At 37.1% G+C, this 16255-nt stretch overlaps 1 protein-coding gene across 4 annotated transcripts in view; it reads left to right on the forward strand.

Moving 5' to 3' along the window:
* The window catches only part of TENM3 (teneurin transmembrane protein 3), a 1312080-nt gene extending 1296943 nt beyond the window's left edge, over window positions 1–15137 (forward strand). For all 4 annotated transcript variants that reach the window (XM_044297320.1, XM_044297329.1, XM_044297345.1 and 1 more), the window contains 4 exons: window positions 232–528; window positions 2441–4049; window positions 6984–7114; window positions 12599–15137. In XM_044297320.1, the coding sequence (XP_044153255.1) occupies window positions 232–528; window positions 2441–4049; window positions 6984–7114; window positions 12599–13354 (2793 nt within the window). In that variant the 3' untranslated portion in view covers window positions 13355–15137. The remainder of the gene's footprint in view (window positions 1–231; window positions 529–2440; window positions 4050–6983; window positions 7115–12598) is intronic.
* The last annotated feature ends 1118 nt before the right edge of the window (window positions 15138–16255 follow it).

The raw sequence follows: 16255 nt of genomic DNA on the forward strand, positions 1-16255 counted from the left end.
TTAGAAGAGGTTGAACAAATGCCAAGCTGTCTCTGTGCTTAATGAAACCTTTTAAAACAGCAGTTAGTCTAATGCCTACACTTATACCAAGTAGTTGCTAAATTAATTTACTGGCAAAGGAAATCAATCATTGTAAATGGTGTCTAAACAAAAAGCTGGTAGTTTGTGCAGTAATAACTGCTTGGTGCTTCGCTCTTTGATTTATTGAATCCTCTCGTTTGTTTTATTAAGGTAAATGGCAGAAACCTCCTTTCAGTTGACTATGATCGAACCATGAAGACAGAGAAGATCTATGATGACCATCGAAAATTCACCTTGAAAATTAGTTATGACAGTGCAGGTCATCCCACCCTGTGGCTCCCAGGCACCAACTTCATGTCGGTTAATGTCACATATTCATCCACTGGCCAAATTGCTAGCATTCAACGTGGTGCCACTAGCGAGAGAGTCGACTATGATGGACAGGGCAGGATTGTATCCAGGTCATTTGCTGATGGCAAGACATGGAGCTATACTTACCTGGAAAAGGTAAGGTTCACACCACTAAAGCCAATTATTCTTGTTTTATTGTATATTGCTTCAGCTAAGGAAATTATATCAAATGTAGGTAAAATATGGGTTTACCACCAGGTACACCTACTACTGAAAATTTACTAAAGCTAATACAAAAGAAAAGCGGAGAAAATTCTCATAGGAACCATTTCTCAAATTTCCAGTATGAGAAAAGTGGGGAGGAACTGCTCACAGCAACCAATCAGACTCCAGATCAATTTTTTTTCATAAGTCCTTGGAAAATAAAAGCAGGAATCTGATTTGTTGCTAAGGCAAATTCCTCTATTTTTCTATTTGTACAAGTTTTGAGCCATTTCTCCCACTGTACGTGCCATAAAACGGAGCTCAATAAGTTAACTTCTCAGAGTTTGCTAACTGTATAACTATATACCGTATATTGTATAAATTGGCATTAAAGATCAAGCTATAACCTTAGTTGTAGTTAAGTAGATAGAACAATGCGGGGGTGATTTTATCCTTTTATTGTTGTTTTTTTTGGTGCAGTTAAATAAAATAAAAACTTTCCTAATGTATGTGCAAGTAGGAGTTCCGGCATTATTAAACTTATACTTCATGCATACTTTATACCATGATTGTAGAACACCCAGAGCAATTCTTCTCATTTTATATATCAAAATTATACAGGCTTGTTCTTGAAGGGCTTCTTTTGTATAGCACAGCAGAGAAAAATATGCCTGGCTAAGTGGAAAAAATGAAATTAAAGTATCCCCATTTGCCATGCTAATAGTATTTGACTTTAAGTAGACTTTTGCAAAGCCATTTAGGGAATATTACGATTGAAGTGGCGACAGAGCAAACAACAAAGTAGCTGAAAGCAATATAAAGTATTATTTTAGCAGTACGGCATGATTCAGGCAACCAGTTTTTCTCATTCTGTTGACAGCCATTAACATACACTGGCTATGTCCTTGTGTTTCCAAAACTCTGCAATCTGTCACAACTTAACATAATTCCCCATGCAGAGCAAAAGGCACACTATTAAAATGACAAAATGGGCCAAACTCAACTGTTGGTGGAAGCGTCATAGCTGACTGCTCCAAATGGCACAAAAAAGCAGGAGAACATACCAATAGGTATCTGCATGATGGCAGCAAAATTAACAAAACTATACTTGAACTTAAATACCCGATGACTGCACGAACAGAGGGAATATAGTTATGACTCTGTCTATTGTCAGCGTGAAACATAGTTTAGGATTTAAAAAAAAACTGCTGCAACCTGCTTCTGGTCAAGAGATGCCATTATAGTGCTTGGCCTGATGTCCTGATGTCCATAGCAGGGGGAGGGAGGCTGAAAACTAACTGAACGAAATGTGTTAGATTCTACTCCTTCTCTATACATAGAGCAGCATTTCTTCGAAGTCGGATCATAATTGATGAAAGATTCTTTTTTTCTAGTACAAATAATACTGTGAAGATGTATTGGATGAATACTTGGTTAGGAATTCCACCATTATGAAAATATATGTGAACCTAGTTAGGTCTAATTAAACAGTCAGTGCATTCTCTGCGTCCTGTTGAAACACTGCCACCATTACCAAAATCACTTCTGCCTCAGTTATTACATATGACTTGCCCATAACCATTGACAATCTGCTTCCTGGCTGTTTCTGCTTGACAAAAGAATGGCGCAATCAAAACAACCAACAGATTATAAATCTCTTGCTACTAATTGCAGGAAACGATACAATAAAGCAACCAGTAAATTAAGCAGAGAATTACAAACAACATGTAGGGTCAAGGATGATTCAATTAAAAGAGGGAATTATTTTCTCGAGCAAAAAGCCTAATGATATTTTGCACAAAATCAGTACTTATTATTCTGTATGTTTATTTAATTCATCATGGAGATTTTTTTTTTTTTTCAGACGATGGTCCTGCTGCTTCACAGTCAACGGCAATATATATTTGAATACGACTTACTGGACAGGCTTTCAGCTATCACAATGCCCAGCGTTGCCAGACACACTATGCAAACCATTCGCTCCATTGGCTATTACCGAAACATATATAACCCCCCGGAAAGTAATGCTTCTGTCATAATGGATTACAATGAAGAGGGACTACTACTCCAAACGGCATTCTTGGGAACAGGAAGGAGGGTTCTGTATAAGTACAAGAGGCAAACAAAAGTCTCAGAAGTTCTTTATGATAGCACAAGAGTCAGCTTTACATATGATGAGACTGCCGGAGTCCTGAAAACAGTAAATCTTCAGGGAGATGGATTTATTTGCACCATTCGATACCGGCAGGTTGGCCCCTTGGTAGATCGGCAGATATTCCGCTTCAGTGAAGATGGCATGGTTAATGCGCGCTTTGACTACAGTTATGACAATAACTTCAGAGTTACTAGCATGCAGGGTGTGATCAACGAAACACCTTTGCCCATTGAATTGTATCAGTTTGATGATGTATCTGGCAAAATGGATCAGTTTGGAAAGTTTGGTGTTCTCCATTATGAGGTGATCAAAGTTATTTCAACTGCTGTGATGACTTACACAAAGCACTTTGATGCCCATGGGCGAGTAAGAGAAGTACGATATGATGTACTGAGGTCAGAAATGTATAGACTTACTGTACAGTATGACAGCATGGGGAGAGTTACAAAGCGGGAAATTAAAATTGGACCTTTTGCTAACACCACTAAATATGCTTATGAGTACGATGGAGATGGTCAACTTCAAACTGTTCTACTCAATGAGAAGATTATGTGGAGATACAATTATGATCTCAATGGTAACCTCCATTTGCTGAACCCCAGCAACAGTGGCAGATTAACTCCTCTGCGTTATGATTTAAGAGACAGGATAACAAGACTAGGTGATGTTCAGTATCGCTTAGATGAAGATGGCTTCCTCCGTCAAAGAGGAACTGAGATCTTTGAGTACAGCTCCAAAGGTCTCCTCACTAGAGTGTACAGCAAAGGCAGTGGGTGGACTGTTATATATCGCTATGATGGTCTTGGTCGCAGAATATCCAGCAAGACCAGTCTTGGGAAACATTTACAATTTTTTTATGCTGATCTTAATTATCCCTCAAGAATAACTCATGTATATAACCATTCTAGTTCTGAAATCACATGCCTATATTATGATCTACAAGGACACCTTTTTGCCATGGAAATAAGTAGTGGTGAAGAATTCTACATTGCCTCAGATAACAATGGCACCCCTCTGGCTATTTTCAGTAGCAATGGTCTAATGCTGAAACATGTCCAGTACACTGCTTTTGGCGAGATATATTTTGACTCTAACCCAGATTTTCAGTTAGTGATAGGATTTCATGGAGGTCTTTATGATTCACTCACAAAACTAGTACACTTTGGTCAAAGAGACTATGATATATTGGCTGGACGTTGGACCACACCTGATATAGAAATATGGAAGAAAATTGGCAAAGACCCAGCACCCTTTAATTTATACATGTTTAAAAACAACAATCCTGTCAGTAAACTCTACGACATCAAGGAGTATACAGGTAATAAAATATCGTATTTTTACAAAATTTTATGCAAAAACTAATGGAGCTCTACATCTTTTAGACATTTGATTAACTGAAAATTGAAGTAAATCCCCAGTTTTTAACAAAATAGCATGTTGTGCTTTAGAAAATAAATTCACAGTGTTTTGATATTAAGAAAAAGAAAGCGGTTTACCTTTTTAAAGGGGTATTTTGATTATGTGAAGTTATCCACCTTTCCACAGAATAGGGGATAACTATTAGATCTGTGGGGGTCCTACCACTAAAGTCCCACTGATAACAAGAATGGGGAATGATAATTTTTGTGTGAGTAATCAGCAGTACATTTACACCACCAGATAATCGATAACGAGCGTTCTTATAAATGCTCGTTAGCAACTATCTTTGGGATTTTCAGCCCGTGTAAAGGTCCCTTTACTCACTTTTCACATTGAGACCTACTTTCCGGTAAATCATATGCAGGGCATATAGTTTGCATTCAATCGAGAGACTACAGTAGGGACAATAAATCTATGGAATAAATGATATCTTTCAACCTCCTTGACCTTTAGACACAGATCCTAATATACCCAATGATAAATCCAGCCCTTTTTCAAGCTCTCAGCCTTCTTGCAATTCACCATATTCTGTGGTAGATTATAGACTGTGGCTCCCTTGGTGCAAGACATTCTATTTGGTGGTTGACATTTCTTGTAATGAGCTATATAAATCCAAGTGAATTAAATAATTGATTTCACAGAGTGACATAATTCTTTGGTAATAGAACTGCAACCATTTCAATATTTGTTAAGATATTTTACACTATCACTTGGGATTGTCAGCCAATGATTGCCTGGTCTCCTTGTATAATGCAGTATTTCACAGTGCAGGACTTGTAATGAAACACAGCTCTCAGTCTGGCGTACGGTTCTAAAACCTGTAATTAGCACCTATATATTTCCTGTAGACTAATAAGGTTTAGGTGTCTTCTAGATTAATGACTGCTAGTTTGATGGCGTTTGATTGCCCAAATCTAACCCCTCAGACAGTTTGCCCCAGGCAGCTATTTAAATGATGTATGAGGGTTTTTGCCTAGATTTCTGGGGAACAGCTACAATGTGTCTGCAGATAATTGTCTTCTCTTATAATGCAAATAATAGTGGCTCAGCTAGCTTTAATTTAACATCATGGTTCTTGCATCCATCATGCTCATGAATAATCTTTTATAAGAAAATTCTTGAGTAAGTTCAGTCATAGCAGAAGAATGTCATCCTCACACCAGCACAAGATCTTATTTTAGTTCATGGTATGCAAAGGGTGAATATTAGCTGTAGGTTCTAAATAGCACTTATAGCTTTATAGCTTCTTTATTATGGTGTTACGGCAGTCCTATAAGATGGTAATTCCCACTTAGAGCTGATTGCACATGGTGCTGAACTGGCCATATACCTTATTGCAGCTCCTGGTGAGATGCTGGTTCAAGGAACCCTGGTCATAATAGAACTCTACTTTTGCTGATGCTTCAAATTGATCCTTAAAGGGAACCTGTCGTCAACTTTATGCTGATTGTACTGAGGGCAGTATAAAGTAGTGACAGAAATGCTGATTGCAGCGGTGTGTCACACATCGGCTAAAAGTATGTGCTTGCTGAGAACCAGCATCATAATCATTGTAGCCCAGGCCTTGAAAATAGTCAAATCTAACTGAGAAGAGTCATGGTTATACATAATCTCCGGCTTTCCTTCCCATCTACTGATGATTGGCAGTTCTCTCCTAGAGAGAAAGAGAGAAATCTAGGTAGAAGACTTTCAATTATCAGCAGGTGGGCAGGAAGTTATGAATAACCATGACTCTTCTCAGGAGGCCGTGACTCTTTTCCAGGCCCAGTCTGCAATGATTGTGATGTTGGTTCTCGGAAACCACTTACTTTTAACTTATAAATTACAGACCACTGAAATCAACTCACCTGCCTCTACTTTATTCTGCTGCTAGTACGGGCAGCATAAAGGTGATGACAGGTTCCCTTTAAGCTAAAATCGTTCTAATACAAGCAACTGACATTTCATTTTTCCCCTCTTCACAAGTTATGCAGAGCTTTGTTACTTCCAGAAGTGATATTTCCTTTCTCTGTATTGCTGTGAAGGGAGGATAATTGAATAAAATGCTGTTTAAATGAGAATTTCCAAGAGGCTTGGCAGTCAGGTCTTCTAGAATGTTGCCTTCGTGAAGAATTCCTTTAATTCACACCGCAGTGGGGAAAATGCTCTCTATTAACCATAGAAATGAGATGCCCTCCTCCTGACAAAGGTGTATTGGAAACAAGCGACTTCCCATTCCATTGACTAGAGGTTTATCACAGGTTATTTAACCTTAGGCAGATGAGAAAAGCAGCAGCAAGCTAGTGCCACCTGAGCCTCCGCCGGTACCTCGCCTGTAGAAAATGCCAATTTACCATTTCTTTTGATGAGTCCAAAAGTAGATTGTGTTGTCAAAGAAATGACACGGCTATATGTGTTTGCTTAATGGTGTATACAAAAAAAGTGACATGCGTATGATCACATGCGATAGCTTATTAACACCTTAGACAGTTTCTCAGATTTAAACATAGCTGCTGCAAGACACTGAAGTGGGGCATATGACTGTTAATTTGCAAAATTACTACATTACATTTAGTTATGCTCTGATAATGATACAGTGCTTTATTTCTATTTCTCAATATACCGTACATGAATATTGCTGTCCATGTGGTCATTACCTCTCCTGCCTTGCAGCCTTGGTGATTCTGATCATGACATCATTATTGCTGAGTACATTGCATCAGGGTTCATTTTGGTTTCTTCTCGTTGCTCTAGTAGACTGAAAATGCAGTGATAAATCAACTGACATTTCATGAGAATTTGTATTTGATTTTTTTTACCTGGTGATTAATGTTTTTTTTTTGTTCTTCTGTAGATATAAACAGCTGGCTGATGACATTTGGGTTTTATCTACACAATTCCATTCCTGGCTTTCAACACCCTAAACTTGATTTAACAGAGTCATCTTATGAACTTATGAAGAGTCAGCAATGGGATGATATACCAGTAAGTTTCTACTCACATGTTTAATTGTAGGATCGCATTTTGAATGGAGAGCTCCCACCTAGGACTAGAATATGCCACTTTTAATGGCAAGTCTAGTATTCAGAGAACTTTTTAAAGGGGTTGGCCTGGCTTTTAATATTGATAACCTGTGTGCACAGTCTCCTCATAGAGCTGACCATCGGGGATGTCGGACTCTCGCTGATCTGATATTGATGACCTTTCCTGAGGATAGGTCATCAATAGTAAAAGCCTTTAAGTCAATAGTGAAGTAAAGGGAGCCTATCACCTCGTTTTCATAGTAAATTTTTAGCCATCGGACTGCAGTCCACATACACACCATTATATGTACCCTTATTACATTTCTATTCCTCAGAAAAAAAGTTTGGGGTTTTAGTCCAAGCAAAGAACCACATGTAGTGTACAGTTTTATTTCAAAGCAAGCCTCAGCAGCTTTCTTTCAGCACATACTCTTGTACAGCAAACCAAATCAAGCTTCTCTTTGGCATAGACAGACTTGTAATGTACAGAGGCTTACTACCAAGCAATTTAAAGTCCCAGAAATGCTAATGTGGTCTCTTATCATATTAGGGCTTAGCTCCGTCAGTCACATGGTTAGTTTTTACCCAGCAGCTGGCATACAACTTACAGCAGCAGATCAGCCTTCACACACATCTGCTTCTCCACCATACTCCTCTCCCTGGACACAGACAAGGTGAGCATTTACTCAACCTGCACCTTTGTGGAGAGTAGTCATCAGGCTAACCTATTAAGAGCTGGTTAGAAATATGCTTTCCTTTCCAAACCAACCCTGTCAACCCTATACAGAATTTATATGCTAAAGATGCTCAACGTGCCAACATGAGCATTTTCAACATTCAACATGCCCAAGGCCTCTGCTTGTATCTAGTCACAGCTTATCCTCCTTGCTCTTAAATGTCCTCTCATGCTTTACCATTCATCTCGGCTACAGATATATATTACATACTGTGATGCTAATGCATAAAGTAGGTATTTTAATGAGTAGGTGGGGCAGGTGTAGTCTGTGCCTCCATGAGATTTTGAGATGGAAATGAGCAATGTCAGGAGGAGAGGGAAATGATATTAAGGAACAAGAGGAAGAACATAGGATCGATTGTAAACAGAGGGCATAGGCACTTTGAGTTAAGGAAAATCCTCTCTGGGTACTTGGGGCTTCATAAGCATATGGATTCCAACTTATTTTTCAGTTGAATGGCATTACCACAATCTGTAGCACTGGTTTATTATGTGAAAATCAGTCTAATGACTCCCTTTGAAATCCTGCTGCTTTTCTGTTCCAGTCTAAACCAATCTTCGGTTAGGTTTTAGATATATGTAAGAATTTCTCTCAAACCACTACTGATTTTCACAATGAAATAGTTCTATAGAACATCCAAACACCTATGGCACAACCCAGGGATATGTTACTGGAGATCTAATAAAACGTTCTAAGCAAAGGGTTTTAGAAATAAGTGGTGATCACAGATGTTTCCAGTGTAATCTTATAGTAACACGATCATTTTGACCAGATTTCCCTTTTAAATTGTTCTCTTAGCCGACAAATCCACTGTTTTTAACTGGATTTAGAATGATGTTGTATCCTAATGAAAAAAAATACTAAAATTGATACTGCTCACTGATCATATTAACAATCTGAGGCAGCAAATACAAAACTGTCAGAATTGGGATGTTCAATGCAGAGCAAATCGGCCAGTGTGTAATTGAAAGCCAGTCAAGCCAACTAACAAATGCCCAGAGTGTCTATTAAAAAGATTTATTTTCCTGCCATCATAAGCTGAGAAGAAATGCAGAGAAAGGACAAATCTGAATGCTTTAAAACTAAATGTAGAGTGAGAATAATAAAATTGAGGGTGAACATCATGTCTGACTTGATTCCTACTTACAGGGCATAGTTCTTATGTTTTATATATTGGACTAGTTATTTTTCCAGTTCCTTTACCTTCAGCCAGGAATGAGATGAACTGGTCAGAAATATCTCTCTACCCCATATAAGGGCTCCAGTACTATGCATGAGCAGAGCTGAGACCCTTGGTTCAAATCTGACCAAAGACCACATCTACATATACTTTGTATGTTCTGTCATATAACCAACCTCCTCCAGGTAGATTTCTTCACATACTCCAAAAATACACTAAAATACACTTAATTGGCTTCCTATGAAACTATAAATGCTAGTAGATGTTGGGGAATGAGTACATAGATGGTAGCCACTGACATCCTATCTCCACTACTCTTCTCATATCAGCAAAAATTCCCCTTGTATAAGAAAGGAATATGTATTGTATTGTCGCTGTCACAGTTGGGGGTCCTTACATTTTGGAAGGACTTCTATGTTACCCTCTCTGATTAGGTTTATAATGCTTTTGAGTATGTCTGGATAACACTACAGACAGTAGTGATGGACACTATGGGGTGAATTATTCTAACAGCTTTGCAGCACTTTTTTGGCTTCCCAGGGAGGACGTGTGTCTTAAACTTTTAGAAAGATATATCAATACTAAAGCCAGTAAATGGCATAAATTTGGTACAAATCTATGCCTGCTGATATAATTTACATAAAATGTATTAATAACCATTCACCTCTTACAGAATTATGCATAAACATTTCTAAAGAAATTAACTGGACAATAAACCCAACTTTTATTTAGCCTTGGATATGTAAGCCTTCCACAGATTCTACATAGCTCTTGTTCAGCTCCACATTTCTGAACTACGCATATAAATAATGCAAAATAAAAATAATTTGAAATTTCATTGAATATGAATCTTATTCTCCTTTAAATGGATTCCATGCTTCTATTTACTATATTAAAGCCCTCAGTAATATGGTAATGAAATGTTCATTTGCCACCTTAAGAGCTGCATACTTTATGCTTATATATTATGTATAGACATACGCAGTTCTTGCTACTTGTGTTTTTTTTTTTTTTTACAAAATGACATCCTCAGGGTAAAATAAAGATCAATATAGTTACAGAAATTCTAACACCATTTTAATGTAATACTTTGGTCTGGAAGTAGGAAAAATTACATGTTGGCTAGTATAGAAGCAGAATGCCAATGGGGAACAGTGGTGGCTTTAATTTTACTTGTCGGAAAGATGAAATATTGGTGTTAAACTTAATTGCAGAATTCCAGATGACAGTCAGTTTAATTGGGGAACAGATACATGCATTATGTGTTAATGACTGAGAGGAAAGTGACTGGCATTAATACTTTGCTGGGCTTTTCATTAGCTTCAGGCTACTAGCAATAGGGACAGAGGGAACTATCCATCAAACTTTGACAATAAAACAAATGTGAAAATTCCCCCAGTGCGATATATTAATTCAGACAACTTTAACTCCATGCATTCTGAACTGATATATAAAGGACACTGCACGGGATAATTTGTAGGGTGTGTACATTTCTTCAGACTACACATTCTATTTCTAAAATTTGATTAATCTGTTTTCCTTGTAAATTCTTTTATTTTTCAGGATTTTTTTTGTTATATGGCACAACAATAATAATACAAAATGAAAGTTGTCTTGTTAGCATACATATAAAGCATACGTGTAGCTTCATTTCATAAGAACATATGAACAGTAGCATAACTTTATTATCATCACATCAGAGCACTTCTGTGAATGTGAGAATAAGATCATATAATTGAGAGGGCAAATCTTCCTTATAGAAAGGGCATCTATAAGACCCTTATGGTAATGTGCTTCACAGGAGTGCAATTCTAAAGAGCACAGTAGGCCAATTTTGGCGCCTTCTGACTGGTCAAGAAGAACATCACTTGTGTGCTGAAAGGATTCACCGTCATGACCATGTGACTAATCAGACTGGGAGGCACCATAATAGATGTAGGGAACATTGCTTTAATACCATATGATCCACTAAAGCACATTACTGTGAGCATCTTATAACTGTCTTTATTAAATGTTCTACCTAGTGCCCAATTCGGTATTATGATGACCTACTGTAACCACAAATGTAGTCAATATGCTGATTAACGATACCAAAAATGATGATATCCAAATACCATGAATAAGCATGGAATCATGATGCATATTCTATAACTAGCACTGTTATATACAGTTCACTCCAGTTCACATGGTGGCTCAAATATTGTATACTATTTTAGCAGGATGAAATGGCATCACTAATGTTATTATCCAGGTTTTATTCTATCCTGTATATCAATTAACAAGTGACACCACAATATGTTCCCTTGTTAAACTATCCTCTATGGAGGATGGAAAACATAATCAATGGCCTATGCTAATAAAACAGTAAGTACGGTTTACCTGAAGGGTAAACTTTACCTTATACAGTTAAATCATGCTTCCAAATGTAAAGGTTAATTTACTGTAAATATGCAGGCCTAGATTAAGGTGCAGAGAAGTGAAAGAGCTACCAAGTGATACATTTACAAAGGGGTCACAATGTCCCTACATCCCAAAGTTTAGAATATTTTCTTCTAGGCTCAGACTGGTATCGGAGATGAAAAAGGATTAGATTAATTTTTGTGTTTCAGATATGTATTTATTAATTTTTTATCGCTTCCTTTCTCTTCTCCTCTCCCAAACAGTTTTTTATTTATATGGATGTAGTTGGAATATATTATTATTACTATGTGTAACATGGCTTGAAAATAAAATACAATTATAAAAAAAGAGAGATGAAAAAAGTAGCTTTCAATTTCTGGAACATTAAATTTGTGTTCATGAAAACATGTCCTTTAAACAGATTTAAATTGTTATTCTTATATATTTTAGTGAGTATACGGCTATATACTAAGTTTCAGGTTGCAATCTCTGCTTATTTATTAATTCTCAGACCCCCCGATATTCAATTTGTAACCTGATCTTAGTTTCACAGTTTTCTCATGTGGATGTGTCCCTTCCAGTAATTCATGTGTGGCCAGGATGCTGCTGTCTTCACTATTTCTCATGTATTAGTATAGCTCATTTCTGCAATCTTTCCTCCTTCCTTTTAATGGCAAACCCTTTAAGTATGCACTCTTGTAAATCATCAGCATACCCTTTGACTTTAAATCTATGCAAAATATGAATTAGTATTCCACTATCTTGAATGAAGCCCGTGTTTATGTCATCTTTTGGGATAGAAGTTGTTACTTGGTACAATAAATTGACTTCATAGTCAGTATTTATCATTGGTATATAAGCTTATAAAGATGAATGTGTGTCCTTTACCATCATTTATTTATTATACTGTAAAGACTTTCCTAAAATAAGTAGAAACAAATGCACAGTAGGAAAATTCTAATTGCTCAGTCCTATTGACCGTAAATTACCATAAAGTACATAGCAGTGACAGTTTATTGGGATTTGTGAAGAAAGAAAACAAGAAAATAATATGTCCAAAATGTAATGCTTTTATATGACATTTTATGTTTCCAAATAAATAATTTATACTTAACTATTTTTCTTTCAGCCTCTTTCTGGGGTACAACAGCAAGTTTCAAGACAGGCAAAGGCTTTCCTATCACTGGGTAAAATCCCAGAGATTCAAATAAGTAGACATAAAACCAGAGAGGAGAAATCATGGTTATGGTTTGCTACTGTGAAATCACTGATCGGAAAAGGAGTCATGCTGGCTGTCAATGAAGGCAAAGTCATCACTAACGTTCTCAATATTGCAAATGAGGACTGCATCAAGGTTGCGGCAGTTCTCAACTCTGCCTTCTACCTAGAGAATCTACATTTTACCATAGAAGGGAGAGACACCCACTATTTCATTAAAACCACCACTCCAGAAAGTGACCTGGCCACCTTAAGGTTGACCAGTGGGCGGAAAACCTTAGAAAATGGCATCAATGTGACAGTCTCCCAGTCTACCACAGTAGTAAATGGAAGAACTCGCAGGTTTGCTGATGTGGAAATGCAGTATGGTGCCCTGGCTTTGCATGTACGTTATGGCATGACACTTGATGAGGAGAAGGCTCGAATCCTAGAGCAAGCAAGACAAAGAGCTCTTTCCCATGCCTGGGCCAGGGAACAGCAGAGAGTAAGAGATGGTGAAGAGGGTGCGAGGTTGTGGACTGAAGGAGAGAAAAGACAACTGCTGAGTGCTGGCAAAGTACAAGGATATGATGGGTACTATGTACTCTCTGTGGAGCAATACCCTGAATTAGCAGACAGCTCTTACAATATACAGTTTCTCAGACAAAGCGAGATTGGGAAAAGGTAACACAACGGCCTTGCTGAGGCTGCCAAAGAGACATGACACTTGTGCTTCCTGCAGAAAGGGAGACAGAAACTGTTTTGCTGCATAGTTATTTGAGCTTAGACTCTAAATTGGCTCAAATATCCTCTCTGTAGCACAATCTGTACTGGACTCTCAATTTAAGAGCCTTCTTGGGGAAAGAAAATGCTGTTGGCACCCACCCCTATGTTTTTATGAATGACCTTAAAGGTGATCTGCTTTAAGATAACATGTTTACATATGCATATCACTGCACTTGGACTGGAGAGTAAAGCCTATAGATTTTGCAGTAGGCTCTATCTACATTCATCCAGGCACTGTATTAAAAGAAAAAAAAAAAAGAATCAAACCGAATATCTGTACAGTGTTTCTGAATATTATTGAAATGTTGACCTTTGCTTACCAGGAGTAGTTTCTCGATTTCTCTTTCTCTCTGCATAGGATGTGGTATATATCATTGTTAATTTTGAAATGTGGATCAAAATTACTGTTTATAGACAACTCGACTGCTTTTTCCGTGCTGCTTTATAAAAGAGGCAAGGACAATAATTGGCACAAGTGACTTATGCTACCATGTGACTTTAAATACAGATTTTACAATGCTAACATGGTTTGCCTTCAACAACAAAAAAATATTGCAAGTAGAATTCTCTGCAAGTTTGAGCAAAGGAATCTGTTTGTTTTCTTTCTTTTTTTTGTAAATTATGTGAAACAAGTTGTTTATGGATTTTTATAGGAATTACAATTTACTGTACATCAAATATTAGTCTCAGAGGAGTTAATTTATGTAAAAGTGTTTCAGAAAGTTTATATATAAAATAAAATGATAAAAAAAAAATGAATGTAAAATCTCTTAAGGGTCCTTTTTCTATGGATAGTTTTATAGTCATTTACATTCTTCGAATACTAGAATCTAAAGTAAGCTCATTGGACCTATAGATTTAAATAGAAGATGATTAAATATTAAAAGCAATTTTACAGTGTGAATAAATATACATATAAATGGTTTAATTAATAAGTAAAAAAAAAAAAATGCTGCAAAGTGTAGGAAAGCGAGAAATTTGGGAATTTCTAGCTCCTTCTGCTTTCCAGGTTATAGCGATGACTATCCTAGAAGTAAGGGCAAGCACCAATGCATTTCGATACCTGCACGTAGAGTGGTGGATTTTACAGGTACCTGGTGTTATGCTAAAGTGGGCAAGTGCAAGTCAGCAGTTGCCAGGCCTTCACCAGTACTGTACCGAAATCATGGTTTTTATATAATATGCCAACTAGCTCATGGCTTATGTAGACCTTGTTGGGGCTTGTATCAATACTCCTACAATAGAACTTGCCGTTTTGAAGTAGTCTGGTGTATACTTCTTCCTGGTACACTTGCTCTGTAATATTTTCTGAAATCAGTAGGATCTGTTTGTTAATGCTTTTTGCCTCAACATGACATATTTTATTTTGTGTGTTTTTTTAAATCATAATCCTTACTTTATAGTTCTAATGCCGTTAAAACAGGTCGTAGTATAATATTCTAGACTCACAGATGAGCTTTAAAGAAATGTTCGCATATCGAAAAGTTCATACTTGCCAACAATAAAAGCAGTGTTACTTGTGTACATTAAAGGCTTATGTATTGTTCCAAAATTTCCAATGCCGACTTATTTTCCATTTTGAATCTTGTAAATGTTTTTTTTTATATATTTATTTTAATGCCTCTGTTGTTACAACTACTTATAAACCTTGGAGGTTTATCCATCCTTCTAATAAAAGTGTTTGCTTTGAAAGGCAATGAAACAGAGTAGGCAGCCATTTCTTGATGCAGAAATGCAAATTGGGCCATATCTTTGTTCAGTGTGTCGTTCTTCTCTAGGGGAATGTACAGTAATCAAGAAAACTGTCATCGTATAAATGTTGTCGGAAAAAATCAGTCTTATGTACAATCTCATCTTCTCTTACCATGTTCATCCTTTCTCAATCTGACTGCATAAAGGTTACAGCAGATGTCGAATTGTAGAGAAAGCATCTGTTTTGAGGGGGTTTTGTCTGGCCGAATGCCGTCACTAATACTGTAGATAGGCCGTATCCCTACCAATTCCTATTGTAGTCAATGGACTCTGGTGAGGAAAGGTAGTATCCAGCTATGTGATTAGGCTGTTCCTCTGCTGGATGATTTTAGCGCTAATGTGAAACTAGTCTTACATGCAGCAATCACCTCTGCTGTATGGCGACAAGGGATCACTGATGTGTTTGCTCGTCCCCATAGAGAATCATTGTTTCTGGGCAGCAGATCACTGTTTAAACAGCACAATCTGCTGCCGAGAAACAGTGATTAAGATGACCGCTTGAGAGATGCCTTAATTTGATGAGCGAGCATTTGTGCATGTGGTCACTTGAACATTGGACATCATCAGTTCCAGTCCTGGACCATGGCACTGGAAGGGAGGGACCTTTAGCAAGTGAATTTATTTCTTACTTTTAAAAGCTCCCCCGAAGATTTGAAAAACTGTGTGACAACTCCTTTGATACATGTGACATATTGCATATACAGCAGAATTATGATGCATTTTCAGTAGGAAATCTTTCCCCACTGAATTCATCAATAATACCATTGACACTGTCTAAAAATCGGTCAAAAAATAAAAAAGTTATGGCTCTCAGACTATGGAGACACTAAAGCATCATATTTTTATATTTTTGGTTTAAAAAATGCTATTATTGTGTAAAACTCAAATAAATAAGAAAAAGTATACATATTAGGTATTGCCGTGTCCGTAACAACCTTCTATATAAAAATGTCACATGACCTAACCCCTCAGGTGAACGCTAAAAAAATAAAAACGGCGCTAAAACAACCAATTTTTGGGTCACCTTGCCCCATAAAGTGTAATAAAGAAT

The sequence above is a fragment of the Bufo gargarizans genome, chromosome 1 (genome assembly GCF_014858855.1).
Source record: "Bufo gargarizans isolate SCDJY-AF-19 chromosome 1, ASM1485885v1, whole genome shotgun sequence".
In the NCBI taxonomy this organism is placed as follows: Eukaryota; Metazoa; Chordata; class Amphibia; order Anura; family Bufonidae; genus Bufo; species Bufo gargarizans.